The sequence below is a fragment of the Haematobia irritans genome, chromosome 2, assembly GCF_050003625.1.
Source record: "Haematobia irritans isolate KBUSLIRL chromosome 2, ASM5000362v1, whole genome shotgun sequence".
Classification (NCBI taxonomy): domain Eukaryota; kingdom Metazoa; phylum Arthropoda; class Insecta; order Diptera; family Muscidae; genus Haematobia; species Haematobia irritans.
In genome coordinates, this window is record NC_134398.1 from 93243610 (window position 1) to 93263926 (window position 20317).

The 20317-nt window shown below is 38.7% G+C and overlaps 1 protein-coding gene across 6 annotated transcripts in view; it reads right to left on the minus strand.

The window, feature by feature from the left end:
- Window positions 1-20317, minus strand: part of milt (trafficking kinesin-binding protein milt) — a 149493-nt gene that overhangs the window by 40292 nt on the left and 88884 nt on the right. For all 6 annotated transcript variants that reach the window (XM_075295602.1, XM_075295601.1, XM_075295605.1 and 3 more), the window contains one exon: window positions 7369-7578. In XM_075295602.1, the coding sequence (XP_075151717.1) occupies window positions 7369-7578 (210 nt within the window). The remainder of the gene's footprint in view (window positions 1-7368; window positions 7579-20317) is intronic.

Consider the following 20317-nt stretch of genomic DNA (forward strand, 5'->3'; position numbering starts at 1 on the left):
TATAGGAAAATGTCCGGGAACATGTTCGTTTTTACAGTTGTTGATCTCAGTAGTGGGTTTTTGCATTTGGAACTCGATAAGAACAGTTCGAATTTGACGACATTTATGACTCCATTTTGACGATATCGATGGATCATAATGCATAAATAGTGCCCGGAACTTTTTCAGAAGCGAATGGTTATGATTTTCGGGGATATACCGGGTGTATATCCCGGTATATTTTGACGATATTGCTATAACTGGTATATTTTGACGATATTGCTATAACTGGGAGGGATTACGAGGATCATGACAAGGCTCTGGAGGTAGTTATGAGGCGTGCGAGGGAGTATAATATTCGTTTCAACCTAGATAAGATTCAATATAGTCAGAAGAGAAGAGAGAGGTTTATGGGGCATGTTATAGAGTGTGGGGTTGTAAAACCTGAGACGCTTATGAAGCGAGAGATAGATGATGTTACTCCTCGTCTTCAAAGGATGTTTGGCACTTCTAAAGTATCCCGGTCTGACTATACCATATAGGCCTGGAAAACAAATGTCGATTGCCGACTGCTTATCTCGCGCTTCACTAAACGGGATTTCTGAGTTTGATGAAGATATGTTGGCTGTTATACATTCTGTGGCGGAAAAGATTATTATGTCAGAGGGAAACAAGAAAGTGTACACTGATGCTATTAGAGCAGATGACGTGTATAACAAGTTGATAAGGTATGTGGACGAAGGGTGGCACTCATATCACAAATTTGATGGCTTAAGTCAGCAGTTCTATAAGTATAGACACGAGCTTCATTTTGAGGAGGGGCTATTATTTAGAAACCATCGGTTGGTTGCTATTGAGGTTATTGAGGTCTACACATTGGATTTTATTGTATGAAATAATTTGTGTGTTTTCACTTGTTACAAAAATATTGTATTTCAACATAGTAACTTTTCATGTAGATTTTCTGTATCGACATATTTTTTTATTCATTCGAATAAAATATAGACTTGCTATCATATACTTTAAAAGGTTATCGGCCCAGACAAAACAAAAAAAATCTTATTTTCTTCTCAACGAATAAATTTAAAAGAATCAATTTTATAATGGATTTGGTTAAGCATATTAAGCCATTAAAAGGTGAGGCAGAATGGCCATTATGGAGAAGAAAAATACGAGATATGTTGGATTACCATGAAGGAGCTTTGGAAGTTATCGATGGTACTCTCATTTGTCCTTTGCCAATACAAGATGGTGCATCGCCCGCTGAAATAAAACAATACAAGGATGCATGTGATCGCTATAGAAAAGCTAACAGTTATGTTAAATCTATGATTACAAGTGCGCTGTCTGACGAAATATATCAGAAGATAATGGACGCCGGAACCGCTTTTGATGCTTGGAGTACATTGAAAAATCTCTTTGAGGCTTCATCTAAAGACCAGATATTTAGAATCTGCATGGATTTCTTTTCGTATAACTGGGTAAGTGAGCTAGATGTATCAATGCATGTCGCTCAACCCAAGACCTTGTGGAATGACTTAAATAATGGGATCAAGAACAAAAACGAGCAGGAATTGCCAGAGATTTTGCTGATTTGTAAGATTATGCAAATATTACCACAAGAGTACGAGAATTTTAAGAGTAGTTGGATGCTTATAACGAAGGATGAGACACGAACGCTGGAGGAAATAACTGTTCAATTGTGTATGTATGAAATAAATTTTAAAAAACCCTCAGGAAAAGCAGATGATCAGGAAGCACTACTAGCAAGAAATGAGAAGCGAAGATTTGAGAAAACTCCCAAGGCTCCATCGAAAAAGAATTACGGAAATTGTAACTATTGCCACAAAAAGCGTCACTGGGTAAGAGATTGTAAGAAATGGATAGCAGATGGACGACCACCGAAAAGTACAGACATCAATTCAAGTGTAGCGCTCAATGTTTTAAGTAGTGAAGCTAACTCTACCACACAAAGTAAAGAATGGTGGATAGATAATGGTGCTACAAAACATGTGACAAATTCACGAGACTGGTTTTCAGATTTTGAAGAATTCAAAACTCCTTGTACTATAAAAGCAGTAGGTTCTGAACTACTAAAGGCCGTAGGGAAAGGAACAATTCCAATTGTTTCAAAAGTTAACAAGCTTATAAAGATGAATCTTTGTGATGTCTGGTATGTCCCCGAAATATCCAGAAATCTTTTTTCAGTGTTGGCAAGTCATGATAGAAATAAAAATAGCATCTTCAAATCGAATACGACCCTAGAATACGACCTTAGAAGTAAATGGTCAGGTTGTTTTATGTGGTTACAGAGTGAAAGAAGGCTCATTATTTAAAGCAGATTTCGAGCCATTTCCAACAGACAAAGTCAATATAGCATCAGAAAACTCCTCAACACTTCAACTTTATCACAAAAGATGGGGTCATCAGGACAAGAGACATGTCAAACATATGGTGGAAAAAGAATTTGGCGTAAAAATTGAAGACAACAGAGAATTATGTGAGCCATGCATATATGGAAAGGCGCAAAAGCTACCATTTGGTACAAGGAAAATACCAACAAAACCAGGTGAATTAATATCTTCAGATGTGTGTGGACCTTTTCCACCATCCTTTCAAGGAAAAATGTATTTAGTTATTTTGAAAGATAATTTTACTAAGTTCCGATACGGATACTTTATTGAACATAAATCAGAAGTTAAGGATTCATTGAAGAAAATGATAATTCATGCGAAGAATTTAGGCCACACTGTAAAAGAGTTCTTGAGTGATAATGGTACAGAATTTTGCAATAAGGAAATCGAAAGCATTTTGGATCATTATGGAATAACACAAAGGAAGACAGCACCATATACACCGGAACAGAATGGGAACACAGAACGGGAAAATCGAACTGTAATAGAAATGGCTAGAACATTTAAATATAGCAATCAAAATGTAGAGTTCACAGTTAAATTGTGGGCTGAGTTTGTGAATACGGCAATTTATGTTTTAAATAGAACGGGAAAGTCATGCATTAAAGATATATCACCATACGAATTGTGGATGAAGAAAAAGCCTCGCTTGAAGCATTTGAGAGTTATTGGTACTACCTGCTACGCGCATATACCAAAAGTTAAAAGAACAAAACTAGACAAGAAAGCTTTTAAAGGATATCTTGTTGGTTACGACGGCGATGAACGCTACAGAATTTATGTACCTGAAACGGAAAGTGTTCAATTGTCAAGAGATGTTATATTTGACGAAAACACAACCAACAAAACATCGGACGGATGCAATATTAAAGATGTTACTCCAAAGGAAATTTATTTGCCATTTAAAGATAGCAATAAATATAACGTCAAAGAAACTGAAGAATTTTCCAATGAGAAAGAAAATAATGATACCGAAAGGGAAAATCAAGTGAGTCATCAAAGAGATAACGAAAATGAAAATACCAATGATGAAAGTGACAATGAGAACTATCAGTCTCCCAATCAATCTCTTGAAGAACTTCGCCAAAATGAGACTCAAGATGATTTGGAAAAATATTTATATGACACAACCTCCCGGATTTGAAAACCGTTCAAGACAGGTATGTAAACTTGAGAGGAGTTTATATGGCCTAAAGCAAGCACCGCGATGCTGGAACAAACGATTTGGATCGTTCATTCTAAAGAATGGATTCAAAACAAGTGAATCTGATCCGAGCTTTTACATCAGGGAAAGAAATGGAAGAAAACTGTTTCTAGTTCTCTATGTGGATGATGGATTGATTGCAGCATATGACATCAATGATTTAGAACAGTTTCTATATGATGTGAAGAAAGAATTTAAAATTGTCCAGAAGGAGCCAAGGTTTTTCCTTGGAATCGAAATAAGTAATTATGAAGATAAAATAACAATTTCACAGAAATCATACGCCAAGAACATTTTGAATAGGTTTGGTTTCAGTTCCTGTGGGAAAGTAGATACTCCCATGCATAAATCAAGCGATCAAGTAAATAGTATAGAAAAGGACTCAGGGGGTTTTCCTTACAGACAAGCCGTTGGGGCAATTATGTAGTATTTAATGTTAGGCACTCGTCCGGACTTAGCATATAGTATTGGAGTCTTGTCAAGAAAACTGGATAACCCATCTCAAGAAGACATTGTGAAAGTTAAACGTGTTTTTCGTTATATATGTGGAACCTTAAGTTATGGTATAGTTTATGATCGACAATTGGGTCGTGAACTTGAGTGCTATAGTGACGCTGACAATGAGGATGTTTAAAAACTGGAAGGTCAATGACAGGCATTATTATCAAATATTGTGGAGGTGCAGTATCGTGGATAAGTCAACGCCAAACTACAGTTGCAACTTCTACTACGGAGGCAGAAATTGTAGCAGCTTCAGAAGCAGCAAAACAAATAATTTGGATACACCGACTTTATAAAGAACTAGTCAACATCAGCAGTGTACCCATATTACAAGTAGACAATTCTGCCGCTGTACGTTTAGCACAAAATCCGGAACTACACCGAAGAACTAAGCATATTGCAATTAAACACTTTTTTGTAAGAGAAAAGGTAATAGCCCAAGAAATGCAAGTTCAACAAATAAGCACATCTGAACAACTGGCAGATATAATGACAAAACCTTTGCAACCAATTCGATTCAAGTTACTATGTTCACATATTGGTCTTCAAATGCAATGATGTAAATAACAAGGGAAAGTATTGAGGTTGTTATCTACACATTGGATTTTATTGTATGAAATAATTTGTGTGTTTTCACTTGTTACAAAAATATTGTATTTCAACATAGTAACTTTTCATGTAGATTTTCTGTATCGACATATTTTTTTATTCATTCGAATAAAATATAGACTTGCTATCATATACTTTAAAAGTTGTTCCAACAAAATTGCAGAGCTCGGTATACCACGGATTACACGGCCCACATCTTGGTATAGAAAAGATGGCTCGAGGTAGGATGCCTTATTTTTGGCCGGGTACGACGAACGATTTGACGTAGGTAGTTTGGGGTTGCGCAGTTTGCGAGAGATTCAGCCGGAATAATGCTAAGGAGCCCCTAATTCAGAATGATGTTCTAACGTATCCTCTTCAGAGGGTGGGGATTGATATTTTCGAATACGCAGGCCACGATTTGATAAGCATGATTAACTCTTATTCGGGAATGGTGTTTTGTGACTTTTTGGCTTAGAAGTCTGCCAAGTGTGTAGTGGAAGCGCTTGAAGGATTCTTTTGCAAGATAGGCTATCCATCTGTGATTCGCTGTGACAATGTCCCATTTGGATCAATCGAATTTTATAGGTTTGCAGTCAGATGTAATGTGACATTAGCTTTCTCCAGCCCACGTTACCCCCAGAGCAATGGCCTGGCTGAGAAGGGCTATTGCAAAGAACATTTTGAAGCGGTGCTATTTAGCTAATGACGTGGACAATTTTCAGTATAGGATCCTCGAGTATAACACAACTGCTTGGCCAGCATGGGAATGTCTCCATCGCAGTTATTCTTTGGTCAACATGTCCGGACGCGGTTGCCGTGCATGTCCGAGATCTTGAGTTCAAATGGTATAGAAAAAAATTAAATTCACGCAAGATTGGAACAGAAGCAAGAAGTTCAAAGAAAGTATTATGATCGCAATGCAAAAGAACGGCCTATCCTTTATCCTGACGATTCGGACGTCTTTAGAAAGAATATGAAAGAATGGAATGAAGGAGAAGTAGTTAGAAAAGTAAATGATAGATCATATATTGTAAGGGATAGGAATCGCCGATTTATTAAACCATCGAATAGTGCTAAGGCAGATCTTGCTAAAGGGACGTCTGAAGGAATGTCTAGCGTCTGTCCGTCAATTGAACATCATGATATCAGTAATTGGCAAGAGATAAGGGACGGGAGTATAGATATTGAGAGAGATAGTAACGCGCAATTTCAGACGGAGGGAGAGGTAGATAACTGCCCTCATGACACTCGAAATGTAGGTCATGCAACACCCTACACAACGCGTGGTGGACGTTCCCTCAGACCTCCAAGTCGGTATTTACATAGTATTAATTAGCCTTATGGACTTAAGTTAGAATTAACGTATTTAAATTTTCAAAAAGAAAGCGTGTAATAAGAGTAGCAGTTATTTATTACAATTAACGTTAGTGTAGCAACTATATTTAAAATAAGATGTAATGAAATGTCAGAATGATGAAACTTGTATGTATGTATAAATTTCACTTGAGAATTATTAAACGAGCTGTGTAGATCACTAATAAAATTATAATCATATATTCTGTCACAATCGACAAGTGTACGTTTTACTGGAGTGGAGTGGTCGACCACAAAACAGTGTATGTTAATTCACATTAACATAACCCAAGCACATCCAAAAATTTACTATTCATTATTCAATTATTTTACTATTAAATTTAGTTTTCTTCTAGTTTAAATCCTTAAATACATTGGCATTCTTTTGAATAATATTTTAAAACATAAAACTTTTACGAATATTTCGTTAGACCTACATACAACAGCAGATATTGGCTTTCCTTTATGAGTGTAAAGAATATTTCTGTATTGATATTATGATATCAAAGCTATTCAATGCTGAGTACTTTAAAAGTGAAATTGAGGATGTGGAAATCCGAAACAGCGTCTTTCCAACCATTTTGGACAACATTTTTGCCTCTCCATAACATCTGTTTTTGCTAAGAAAAAAGTGGAATCCCCATTTTTTTCTAATGTTGCCCTTGTGCAATTAGGGTGACCTATTTCTAGTTGAGTTATTGATTTTATTCTGGATGAAGGGAAGTGTTATTCTACGAAACGACATAAAAATTTTAAATTTGGGTATACGGTATGGTCAGTGTATATCGATATATACGTGCCCTCTCTAGGGGACATCGGTAGTTAAAGGTTTCGAAATGTGTGCAGCCGTTTATGTAGTATTAGCCAAAAAAATTACACTGCATGGCAAAATTCGAAATTACTGAAAAAACAGAGATTGTATAGGGTTCTGAAAATACCAAAGGAGTTGAAAAAATATTTCGACTACTTTGAGATTTCAAAGAACTCGACCCAATTTTGATGAAGACGATTCTAGCAGTGAAATTTGCAAAGCAAACAATATTCATCCCCCTCCAAATTCAAATCTCTAGGAGTTGTAATTAGCAATTTAATATCCAATTTGCGTTTTTGAACTTGTGAACCAGAACTCTGAAGAGTTATCAAAACAAAATATCAGATCGCGTATTACAATCACTTTTAAAGTAAAATGTCTATTAAACGGAAAAGGTGGATAACAGGGATACAATTTTTGACGTAAGATTGGTTGTATGGGTTCCGTTTTTCACCTGTTCTGATTAGTATTATGAAATATATATACATTAAATGTGTTTTGTATGATATACGTACGAAAGTAATTTAGAGTTTCCCGTGTCTGCTCCTTTGTCAAACCGAGGCCATCCGCAGGGATTGTCAGAGCTGGCGCTGGAACATACCAGTCCTGATTTGAGTACCCGGCAAAGTTTGTAAGAAAATCTGATCTTACTTTATACTTTGGTATTTGCTCCTCCAATAGAGAAAATATTTCGACTTCAGGTATGCAATCATTGCTACACAAATCTGCGGGACAAAAGAAAGTTATTATTTATAAGAATACGAATGAAAATATTTAAGTACTTATATAATGATAATTAATGTCTGCAATACATTTACATCTGGTCGCATAAAGCTTTACCAACGTTAACAATACAAAGAATCAAATCCTATTATACACACACATTTAAAATCAATCTGTCCGAGTACTTCTGTATCCCCCATTTCCCCCATTAATTGACAATGCTGCTACAATTGTATCCACATACTACTCTCCAGCCGGGTACAATTGTGCCAACCACTGACAGTAACCAGAAGAGTGGCCTTAATATACTTTAGTGTAACTGGAATTGGTTGACAAAAAAATTACTGAAATCAGACTTCATGTCATGGCAGAACACCAGCATGGTTTCACATACAGTAGAGACAGCACGAAAATTTCACTAAAACAAAAAGTGCCTACGTATTTCTTATGGGAAGCAGAAATTTCGAAAGATCTATATACCAGGTTATATTTGTAAATACGTCTAGGGGCTACAAGAACAAAAACATCTTTTTTTTGTAAGAGAGTAATGCAAAACTTCGTGATATACATTATCTTCATTCTTGAAAAAGGATGCTGAAATTTACTTCCTCTCCTGAAATTCATCTATCGCTATAAAACGAGTTTAAAAGTTAAGTTGCCTACCAGGGAACTGCAACCGGTGGCTTATATCGTATTGCAATTTTACACACAAAAGTCGGTGACAGTGAGTGTGGTGGTATACATACACTGAGTTTGATTGCACTCAACAACAACAACAACAACAACAACCAGCAGTTGGCATCAGTTTGTGAGAATTTGGAGAATACCAACTAACACTGCTGAGATAAAAAATTTGAGTGGTTCCTTTTTGTTTTCGGGAGACCAACGCTCATATTAACAAGCACCTACAGTAGAGCTGCTAAACTATCGATAGTTTTATTTTTAAGGTACTATCGAAATTTATTTCCCAATAACGATATTATCAAATAAACGAAGACCACTAAAAAATATCGGCGATGCTATGTACTAATGTAGATAAAAAAACCAATTCAATTACTTCATTTACAAGATATTTCATAAAATCTTTAGATTTACTAATTTGACAATACAAAAGTATCTTAGTAAACCAGAAAAATGTATCGTGAGTGACCGTCTGTCATAATTCCAATAGCGGCAAAGTTAAATTTGTCAGAAATGCTCAAAATTTTGAAGCTGTCTCTAAATATTTGGCAAGTTTAATACAATCATTATCGCCGATTCCATTAAAGATGTTAACCATTTCTGATTGTGTTAAGGTTTGCACTTTAAAATTACGAACCTTAAATTCTCTTGGGATATTCTATCAAAAAAATGGAATAATGTCTCTTTCTCGTTTAAATTGCATAAAGTGCAGTTTTCCTTCGTAGAGTTAAGAGCTATAAGATTGTGCTCGGGAAAGTCCAGCTAATCTAATAAAGACGGCCCTAAGTATCCTTAATTTGAACGAATTTCATCACAAAAATAATTTAGAAACCGGCAAAATTAAAATTTTGTTTAACAAAAAAGGGACTATTGTTCCAAAACGAAACTACCACCATTGGATAGGTCTTAGTGCGTACCAGGGCTGTGGAGTCGAGTTAATTTTGCTCGACTCCGGCTCCGACTCCAGCATATCTTATTAGCCTCGACTCCGACTCCGGAGTCGACTCCAGGTGGTATACCTAAATCTCATTTTAACAGTATTACAATTGTAGTTTTAAGGTGTAGTGTTCCAAAAATAGACCGACTCTATTTTGCCATATGCGTTTATATGTCCAAAAGAACTCTAATTTTGATACGCCTCGATGATAAACCTCAGCATTTTAGGGAAAGAACTCTACATTTTAATTTCAGGCCACTAAATTAAAATACGACACAAGACTATATAGATACCACATCAAAATATGGGTATAACATGGGTATGGGTATGGCTTCCAGAAGTTTAAGAAGTAAAATCCTGGTATTGGTCTATATAGGCATTTTGTAAAAAATAAATCTATATAAAATAGAAACACTAACAAAAAGATACACAAAAATCAAAATGTCGGGCTAATCAGAGAGGAAGTTTAGATGTTAAAAAACTGTAATGTGTCGGATATATAAAACAAACATAAACTGCCAAAAATTAGGACGGGCGAAATTTCAAATAACCACTGCCATACAACAGATGACAGCAATAGCTGTACAGTTACGAATGTTTCTATAGAAGTAAAATTGTGAAACATCGATTTATAAATGGTCTATCGGTTATGGACATTAGAGACCATTAATTTAATGTAAAGAATTTCAAGTGGCTTTGATGAAACAAACTTTCTCCCAAAAGACCGGCTCAGATGGCACGTTGGCAGAAGTTTAATTTAAAATTACAGCTTCTAAGGACATCGGGTGTAGAAGGAGATTTCTCAAGTAATTATGCAGGGCTATCACAAAATCCTGGAAATTTCCGCATTTATTTATGGATCTCAAATAACTCTAAATTCGAAATTTCTGACAAATCTTAAGAAAATTTTAGACCGGGAAAAATTTCTTAAAACAAATCGGAAGTTGGGTTTATATGTAGGTGCTATATCACAAAATTGTCCGGTATGACCCATTTTCGAACTCGACATGCCTGCCAAAGTGTTTTTCAAATTTTGTTTCGCCGGAGTCGGAGTCGAGAAAAATTTCTACGACTCCGGCTCCGACTCCACCAAAATCTTCAGATTCCGACTCCAAGACTCCAACTCCGGCTCCAACTCCGACTCCACAGCCCTGGTGTGTACTATTCAAATTCGAAATAATTTCATTAGAAAAGTATTTCAGAAAGCGGAAAATTGAAAAATATTTTCCGACTGAATTTACATCAACGGGGCCATTGTTCGAAAACCGTTCGGGGTTCCAAAACGAAACTACCACCATTAGAATGTTCTTTTCAGAGATCTCGGTGACTCTCGCAATAACCATAGGTTCAATTTTGGTGAGTTTTGAGGCTGTAGAAACCTCCTCTCGCATACGGTGTCTATCCATGTCTGCATCTTTGGTATCTCCATCGACTTTGCAAGAGGATCCGATTATTTCTGATTCATACAGAGGCTTGTCCATTTCCGAATCATTTAGCTGATCGATCACAATGGACTGAATAGTCTAAGTGAGTCTAATCTTAATCGGGCTGCCACTTTAACCTAACCTAGCTGATCGTTTTTATATACCTTCATTTGGATATAATGAAAGCCATAGCATACACGGCTCAGGGTCTTTGCTAGATGTGGCAAAGACTGAGTGTTCAATATAAACACTGCATGCCGTCTTGGTCCATCCACTTCATCCAAATTTACATTAAACCGTTCGGGGTTCCAAAACGAAACTACCACCATTAGATAGGGGTTAGTCCGTACTATTCAAATTCGAAATAACTTCATTAGCCTAAGTATACCTGGATCAACATTCAGAGTTTTCAGTCCATTTAATATCGAGCTCGGATGGATGTTGTTGAATGCCCCTTCGATGTCTAGGAACGCCACGATTGTGTATTCTTTGATAGATAGTGAGCTTTCAATAAAGCTGACTAGTTCGTGTAATGCGGTCTTAGTAGACCTGCCCTTCGAGTATGCATGCTGTCGTTTCGAGAGCAAACTTGAATCGACCCTAGTTCTATGATAAATGTCTATCATCCTCTCCAGAGTCTTAAGTAGGAATGAGGATAAGCTGATTGGTCGGAAATCCTTCGCACTCGAGAGGCTTTTCCCGCTTTAGGTATGAAAACGACTTTAGTTTCCCTCCACTATCCTGGGATATATGCTAAGTTGATACATCCTATATATATCGCCGACAACCAAGGGATGATTCTGTCAGTCGCTGCTTGTAACTCCGCCGGAGTAATTCCATCAGGTCCGGGGGATTTGAATGATCCAAATCTATTTAACGCCCATTTTATTTTAGATTCCGATACAATTTCCTCGATATGAAACGATCGCTGAGCGCCTGTGGCACCTCCAGAACATGGTTCAACCGTCTGATTTCCAGGAAAATGTGTGTCCAATAGTACCTCCAGCGTCTCCTCACTGAACGTTGTCCAATTCCCTCCGATGTTTTAATGAAACCTGGAGCGGAGTTAGTGGATGCTAGTACCTTCCGTAGTCTGGAAGCCTCGGACGTATTTTAAATAATGCTGCAGTAATCATTCCAAGAATTATGCTGAGACTTTCTCAGTTCTCGCTTGTATTGTCTCAGATTCTTCTTGTAAGCGTCCCAATGCTCAGGAGCTCTGGTGGACTTTGCTTTGTTAAAGAGCTTCCTGCAGGATTTCCTCATATTACTTAACTCCGTAGACCACAATGATGGTCGATTTTTCCACCTTGGCTTTACTCTAGGGCATGCAGCTTTCAGTGAGATGTTAAATTTCCGGTGCCATCATATTGAACGATTCCCTATACCTATTCCAATCGGTTTCCTAACATTTGGCGGAAATATGGTCTTGGTGGTACGAACATCTAATTTGAAACTGATGTAGCGATGATATCATTTCATTCAGTTCTTGCGAGGCCAAGGTGACGTCCAAATCATTATTCAACCGTCGAACGGAACGGACGTGTTTTTTAGTAGCGGATAAAATCATCGTAATAAGTACCTACTACGAATTTTAAGTGTGGTGGGATATTAGGCCACCATGCAGAGAAATTCAAAGACATCCACTGGGTTGCTAACTTCAGGGCCCAGTGGACGGGTATCGACTGGAGTTATAAATTTGGGCAATGACCAAGAGTTAGGCCCAATTAGTCGACCTGTAGACGGGTCGACAGGTGGCGACAATTTGACAAGTCGAACCTTTTCCAAGGTAACGGCATCAAAAGGAGGTAATCCCTCACAAAAGAGATTCAAGGAACGCAGAAATGCTTTGTTTATCCTAAAGAAATTAGGATCAGTCGACCCAAGCACGTTGTCGGCTAAACAAAGCGATTCCTTAAAATGGGCTCAAGGAATTCTTGAGGCTGGAAAAAGGGAACGATCACCGGATGAGCTGCCATCCTCCAAAAGGGATCAACGATCGTTTGCCTCAGTTGCTAAAGATAGCCTTGTGATGGCTATCATAAATAAAGGAGCATTGGACGGCATGGTTCCAAAGCAAAAATGGGGGGAAATTGAGAATGCTTTGTCTGGCGTCTACTCACAGGTGCTGGAAAAGTTTCCCGGCCCAGATCCTCGACACCAAGAGGCTGGTTGGTATCAAGGACGATTTAAGCTAGTCGCATTTGAGGACCAGAGGTCTATAGAATGTTTTAAAGCTGCTCTGATACTAATTGGTGAAGTTTGGGAAGGATCTGCTCTAGAGTTAGTCGAGAAGAAAGACATACCGGCTAGACCAAGAGCACATGCGTGGATACCTGCAAACCCTCCTGACCCTGAATCTATTTTAAATAGACTGAAACAATGCAATCCAGATCTTCCAACAGCTGATTGGAAGGTTGGCCGTTTGGATGAAGTGGATGGGCCAAGACGGCATGCAGTGTTTATATTGAACACTCAGTCTTTGCCACATCTAGCAAAGTCTCAGGGCCGTGTATGTTATGGCTTTCATTATATCCAAATGAAGGTGTATAAAAACGATCAGCTAAAGGATTCAGAAGTGGACAAGCCTCTGTCTGAATCAGAAGTAAGCGGATCCTCTTGCGAAGTCGAGGGAGATACCAAAGTTGAAGACATGGATAGATACCGTATGCGTGAGGAGGCTTCTACTGCCTCAGAGCTCACCAAAGTTGAACCTATGGTTATTGCGAGAGTCACCGATATCTCTGAAGAGGACATTCTTGATGACTCGATTGAAGCGGCTGATGTGACGGTTGTTGAAAATCTCGATGGTCCTACGGATCCTCCAGATAAATCTTCATCATTGTAAGGCTGCATGTGCTGCCTTAAAAGTTCTCCTGATGAAAGGGGACATAGACATAGTTCTTATTCAAGAACCATATGTTTACAGAAACAAAATATGTGAATTAAGTACTCCGGGGTTCAAACTATTGCAGAATACTGGTAATGATGTAATTCGAGCCTGTATAATTGCTAAAAACGAGCTTAACTTGTTTCTGCTTCCTTCAATGTGCAATGCAGACATTGTCGTTGCCAATTTAGAAATAGCCAAATGCAATGCAAATATTGGGTATCTTCGGTCTATATGGGACATGACAGGGAGATGCCTCCATGTGCCGTTAAGACCTTAGTTGAGGAGTCACTGAAAACAAAGACGAAACTCATTATGGGATGCGATGCGAATGCGCATCATAGTATATGTGAAGTAGGGATACTAATGCAAGGGGAGAGTCGCCAATAGAGTTTATTTTGCGTACTAATCTGGTAGTTTGCAACAAGGAAGATGCCCCAACCTTTGTCACTAAAAACAGGCAAGAGGTTTTGGACATCACCTTGGCCTCGCAAGAACTGAATGAAATGATATCTGAGTGGCAGGTTTTAAGTGAACACAGCTTCTCAGATCATCGCTACATCAGTTTCAAATTTGATGTTCATACCACCAAGACCATATTTCCGCCAAATGTTAGGAAAGCTGACTGGAATAGGTATAGGGAATCGTTCAATATGATGATACCGGAAATACCAGAGACAAATATGAGCACTGTGCAAGTTATCGAACACGCAGTGGAGAGGATTACTAAGGCCTTCAACATTTCACTGAAAGCTGCATGCCCTGGAGGGAAGCCAAGGGGGAAAAATCGACCACCATGGTGGTCTACGGAGTTAGGTAATATGAGGAAATCGTGCAGGAAGCTCTTTAACAAAGCAAAGTCCACCAGAGCTCCTGTGGATTGGGACGCTTACAAGAAGAATCTGAGAGGATACAAGCGAGAACTGAGAAAGGCTCAGCATAACTCTTGGAATGATTACTGCAGCAGCATTGAGAATACGTCCGAGGCTTCCAGACTACGGAAGGTGCTAGCATCCACGAGCTCCGCTCCAGGTTTCATTAAAACATCGGAGGGCAATTGGAAAACCTCCAGTGAGGAGACGCTGGAGGTACTATTGGACACACATTTTCCCGGAAATCAGACGGTTGAACCATGCACTGGCGGTTCCACAGTGGCTCAGCGGTCGTTTCCTATCGAGGAAATTGTATCAGAATCCAGAATAAAATGGGCGTTAAATAGCTTTGGATCATTCAAATCCCCCGGACCTGATGGAATTACTCCGGTGGAGTTAAAAGCGGTGGCTGACAGAATTATCCCCTGGTTGTCGGCGATATATATAGGATGTATCAACTTAGCATATATTCCACGAAAGTGGAGAGAATCAATGGCATTTCTAGACATCGAAGGGGCGTTCAATAACGTCCATCCGAGCTCGATATTAAATGGACTGACAACTCTGAATTTTGATCCAGGTATACTTAGGCTGTTAGACGAACTTCTAAGGAAGAGACGCATTTCAGCCACACTAGGACAAGCAAACATACAAAGGTATGTGAACAGAGGCACTCCACAAGGAGGAGTTCTATCACCTCTTCTTTGGAATGTTGCTATAAACGACCTTCTGGTTTCCCTAGAAAAAGAAAGAATACAAGTGGTGGCATACGCAGATGATGTGGCGCTAGCAGTCAGGGGAAAATTCCCATCAACAGTTAGAGATATTATACAGAGAGCCCTCCGGATGACTGAGAAATGGGCGAAAGATAATGGTCTTGGGGTAAATCCTGCAAAGACAGAAATAGTCATGTACTGCAAAGATCGCAAAACTCCCACGGTTAGGCCCATTTCCTTAGGGGGTATTGAAATTCCCTTTAGGGAGTGTGCAAAATACCTTGGCGTTATTTTGGACAAGAAGCTGAACTTTAAGCTTAATATTGAAGAAAGGGCGAGGAAAGCAACGGTAGTTTTATACTCGTGCAAAAAGGCAATAGGGAAAAAGTGGGGACTAAAACCAAAAATTGTACATTGGCTATACACGGCAGTGGTTAGACCTATAATGCTATATGGTGCTATATTGCCTTTAGACATTTTGGCCAAACAGTCAGCTGCAACAACGGCTGTGCGGTTGCGCGTGCTATCGCTGTGGTCGGAAAAAAGTTACGGTCACAGTTCGGTCCTCAAAATAATGCCAGATGTGCCTAACGTAGTGGATTACACTTTGGCGAGTCCACTTTTCGACAACAAGTTTGAGACTCTAATTCCCAACAGTGAGGCGTGGTGTACACGGACCCCGGGGAATAAAAGATATATAGATTTCTACACTGATGGCTCCAAATTGGATGGCCAAGTGGGTTTCGGAGTATATTCTAAAGATCTGGAACTTCGAATAGCGAAAAGATTACCTGATCACTGTAGTGCTTTTCAGGCTGAAATATTAGCAATAAGAGAAGTGGTGAATTGGCTGAGAAGTAATGCTCCAAGCAATATTGGCATTAATATATACTCAGACAGTCAACCTGCAATAAAATCCTTGGACTCTGTGTTCCTCAACTCGAAAACGGCCATCGACTGCCGCAAATCTCTCAATGTGATGGCTGAGCAGCACAATATTCACCTAATATGGGTGCCTGGCCACAGGAACATACCGGGGAACTGCGAAGCAGATGAGCTAGCAAGGCTAGGAACTACCTTACATATTCCAGGGGAACTAGAATCTGTTGGTATGCCTCTGGCTACCTGCAAGCTCTTACTGCGTGAGAAGGCTGTCATGATGGCAAATGTTCGATGGGAGAATTGTAAGGGTTGTAACGACACCAAGCAAATATGGCCCCATTTAAACTTAAACCGCACACTAGATATGCTAGTGTTCTCGAGACGACAGATATCACTCCTGATATCTGCTATAACGGGTCGCTGCCTGATAGGCGATTTTGCAAAAACTATTGGTGCGAAGTATAATGACTATTGTATGAGCTGTCATGATGCGGAGGAATAGGAATCAATAAAACACCTCTTGTGTGAGTGTCCTGCATTTTGTGTAAGGCGTAAGCAAATTTTAGGGGCATATAGCTTCAGATTACTAGCGGACCTGGAAAACGTTAACTTAAGCAGTCTGCTAATGTTTTTGGAACAATCTGGTAGGTTCAACAGAAGAAAATAATCGAGAAGGTTCAACGGTTAAAACTAGAAGTGCCCATATGTAATAGGTACTTTTAGTTAATGTGGTATCACAATGGACTGAATAGTCTAAGTGAGCCTGAATCTTAATCGGGCTGCCACTTTAACCTAACCTAACCTAAGGTGACGTCCAAAACCTCTTGCCTGTTTTTAGAGACAAAGGTTGCGGCATCTCCCTTATTGCAGACTACCAAATTAGTACGCAAAATAAACTCTAGGAGTGACTCTCCTCTTGCATTAATGTCACCATTTCCAAATATATATTGTGATGTGCATTTGCATCGCATCCCATAATGAGTTTTGTTCTTCTTTTCAATGACTCCTCAACTAATGTGTTAACGGCACATGGAGGCATCTCCCTATCATGTCCCATGTAGACCGAAGATACCCAATATTTGCATTTGGCTAATTCTAAACTGGCAACGACAGTGTCAGTATTGCACATTGAAGGAAGCAGAAACAAGTTTAGCAATTATACAGGCCCTATTTACGTCATTACCAGTATACTGCAATAGTTTGAACCCCGGAGTACTTAATTCACATATTTTGTTTCTATAAACATATGTTTCTTGAATACGAATTATATCTATGTCCCTTTCATCAGAATTTTTAAGGCAGCACATACAGCCTAACAATGGTGAAGATTTATCTGGAGGATCCGTAGGACCATCAAGGTTTATGGACATTAGAGACAACAACCGTCACATCAGCCGTTTCAATCGAGTCATCAAGAATGTTCTCTTCAGAGATCTCGGTGACTCTCGCAATAACCATAAGTTCAACTTTGGTGAGTTTTGAGGCTGTAGAAACCTCCTCTATCTATGTCTGGTATCTCCCTCGACTTTGCAAGAGGATCCGATTATTTCTGATTCAGACAGAGGCTTGTCCATTTCTGAATCCTTTAGCTGATCGTTTTTATATACCTTCATTTGGATATAATGAAAGCCATAACATACACGGCTCTGGGTCTTTGCTAGATGTGGCAAAGACTGAGTGTTCAATATAAACACTGCATGCCGTCTTGGTCCATCCACTTCATCCAAACGGCCAACCTTCCAATCAGCTGTTGGAAGATCTGGATTGCATTGTTTCAATCTATTTAAAATAGATTTAGGGTCAGGAGGGTTTGCAGGTATCCACGCATGTGCTCTTGGTCTAGCCGATATGTCTTTCTTCTCGACTGTGGAGCCGCTCCTTCCCAAACTTCACCAATTAGTATCAACGCAGCTTTAAAACATTCTATAGACCTCTGGTCCTCAAATGCGACTAACTTAAATCGTCCTTGATACCAACCAGCCTCTTGGTGTCGAGGATCTGGGCCGGGAAACTTTTCCAGCACCTGTGAGAAGTATCACCATTGGATAGGGGTTAGTGCGTACTATTAAAATTCGAAATAATTTCATTAGAAAAGTATTTCAGAAAGCGGAAAATTGAAAAATATTTTCCGAGTGAATTTACATCAACGGGGCCACTGTGCGAAAACCGTTCGTGGTTCCAAAACGAAGCTACCACCATTGGATAGGTCTTAGTGCGTACTATTCAAATGCGAAATAATTTCATTAGAAAAGTATTTCAGAAAGCGGAAAATTTAAAAATATTTTCCGAGTGAATTTACATCAACGGAGCCACTGTGCGAAAACCGTTCGGGGCTCCAAAACGAAACTACCATCATTGGATAGGGGTTAGTGCGTACTATTTAAATTCTAAATAATTTCATTAGAAAAGTATTTCAGAAAGCGGAAAATTTAAAAATATTTTCCGAGTGAATTTACATCAACGGGGCCACTGTGCGAAAACCGTTCGGGGTTCCAAAACTAAACCATTGGATAGGTCTTAGTGCGTACTATTCAAATGCGAAATAAAATCATTAGAAAAGGGTTTCAGAAAGCGGAAAATTGAAAAATATTTTCCGAGTGAATTTACATCAACGGAGCCACTGTGCGAAACCCGTTCGGGGCTCCAAAACGAAACTACCATCATTGGATAGGGGTTAGTGCGTACTATTTAAATTCGAAATAATTTCATTAGAAAAGTATTTCAGAAAGCGGAAAATTGAAAAATATTTTCCGAGTGAATTTACATCAACGGGGCCACTGTGCGAAAACCGTTCGGGGTTACAAAACGAAACTACCATCATTGGATAGGTCTTAGTGCGTACTATTCAAATTCGAAATAATGTCATTAGAAAAGTATTTCAGAAAGCGGAAAAGGAACTCTCGAGGAACAGTGCCTCCACGTTTTTCCAGGCCATATATTGAGACTCCCAAACACATTTGGCTGTATCCGTTTTTACCATCGGATAGGACACTAAAAGATCTATCTTTCACATATAAATCTGGAACCCCATCCTTTTCCATATGGCCACTGTGGTCATTTTTCTCTCGAGGAGCAGTGCCTCCACTTTTTTCCAAGCCTAAAAGATGTATCTTTCACATATAAATCTGGAACTACATCTTTTTCCATTTGGCCACAGTGGACACATTTCTCTCTGTTTCGTATATGCAACATTACTGCGATTCGGAAATTTTCTGGGAAAAGGTTTTTATTCCATTCGAAAGCTATCGTCTCAGTTTATCTTTGGTTAAAATTTGGCCAATTTATGCCAATTTCTATGGAGGATTATATCGCAAAAAAAATGTTTATTCGTATATAACTCATTTTTCACATATAGGTGGCGCTTAAACGAATTTTCATATACGGATTTATTTTCCCTTACATTCCAAGGGTGCAGTTCCAGAAGTAGTCGTTGTCGTGCACTATAAATAGGGTGCGGTTACATACGTAACATATACCTACTTTAGTACGTTGTCGTGGGATGTAAATAGGTGAAAATCAGTGTTGAAATTCTAACAAATATTACTTTTACCCCCTTTGACTTATGTCCTCTCACAGATGAGCTACGCTCATGGGACTTCCACTGAAGGATGCTTCAAGGGTGCAGCTACATACGTATACCCACTTTAGTTCATTGTCGTGGGATATAAATAGGTGAAAATCCGTATAGGAATTTTGACAAACATTTATAATCTACAGTTAGTCATTTTCGCCAGAATTACTGCTGATATTTGGTATCGACTTGTGTATGTGCGAAGTCGTTTCTCTTGCAGACAAACTCATTTTATGTGTAACTGTTTCATTTCATTTTTTTTTCAAGTCATATTCATGGTTGAAACTGTAGGAGTAATCTTTTTAACAAAATGTGTTTGTGCGTTCGGTTTGCATTAGTTAATTTTTGTCTGCTATTGCTATTTTTTCGTCAGCAATTGCAATAATAACTAATGGACAGAAGAGCAATATTATCAGGATAAAAATTCGAATCCATATGTATAACTTTTCTTATCATTCGATCAAATAAATGAGTCCTCAAGGATAACAGGTTGGCTGATAAGTCCCCGGTCTGACCCGGTCGCTAGTATTAAATGCATATTATTTTTATATAACCTCTTTTGTGAAGCAACTTTTGTTATTGTGAAAAAAAATGGAAAAAAGGAATTTCGTGTTTTGATAAAATACTGTTTTCTGAAGGGAAAAAATACGGTGGAAGCAAAAACTTGGCTTGATAATGAGTTTCGGGACTCTGCTCCAGGGAAATCAACAATAATTGATTGGTATGCAAAATTCAAGCGTGGTGAAATGAGCACGGAGGACGGTGAAC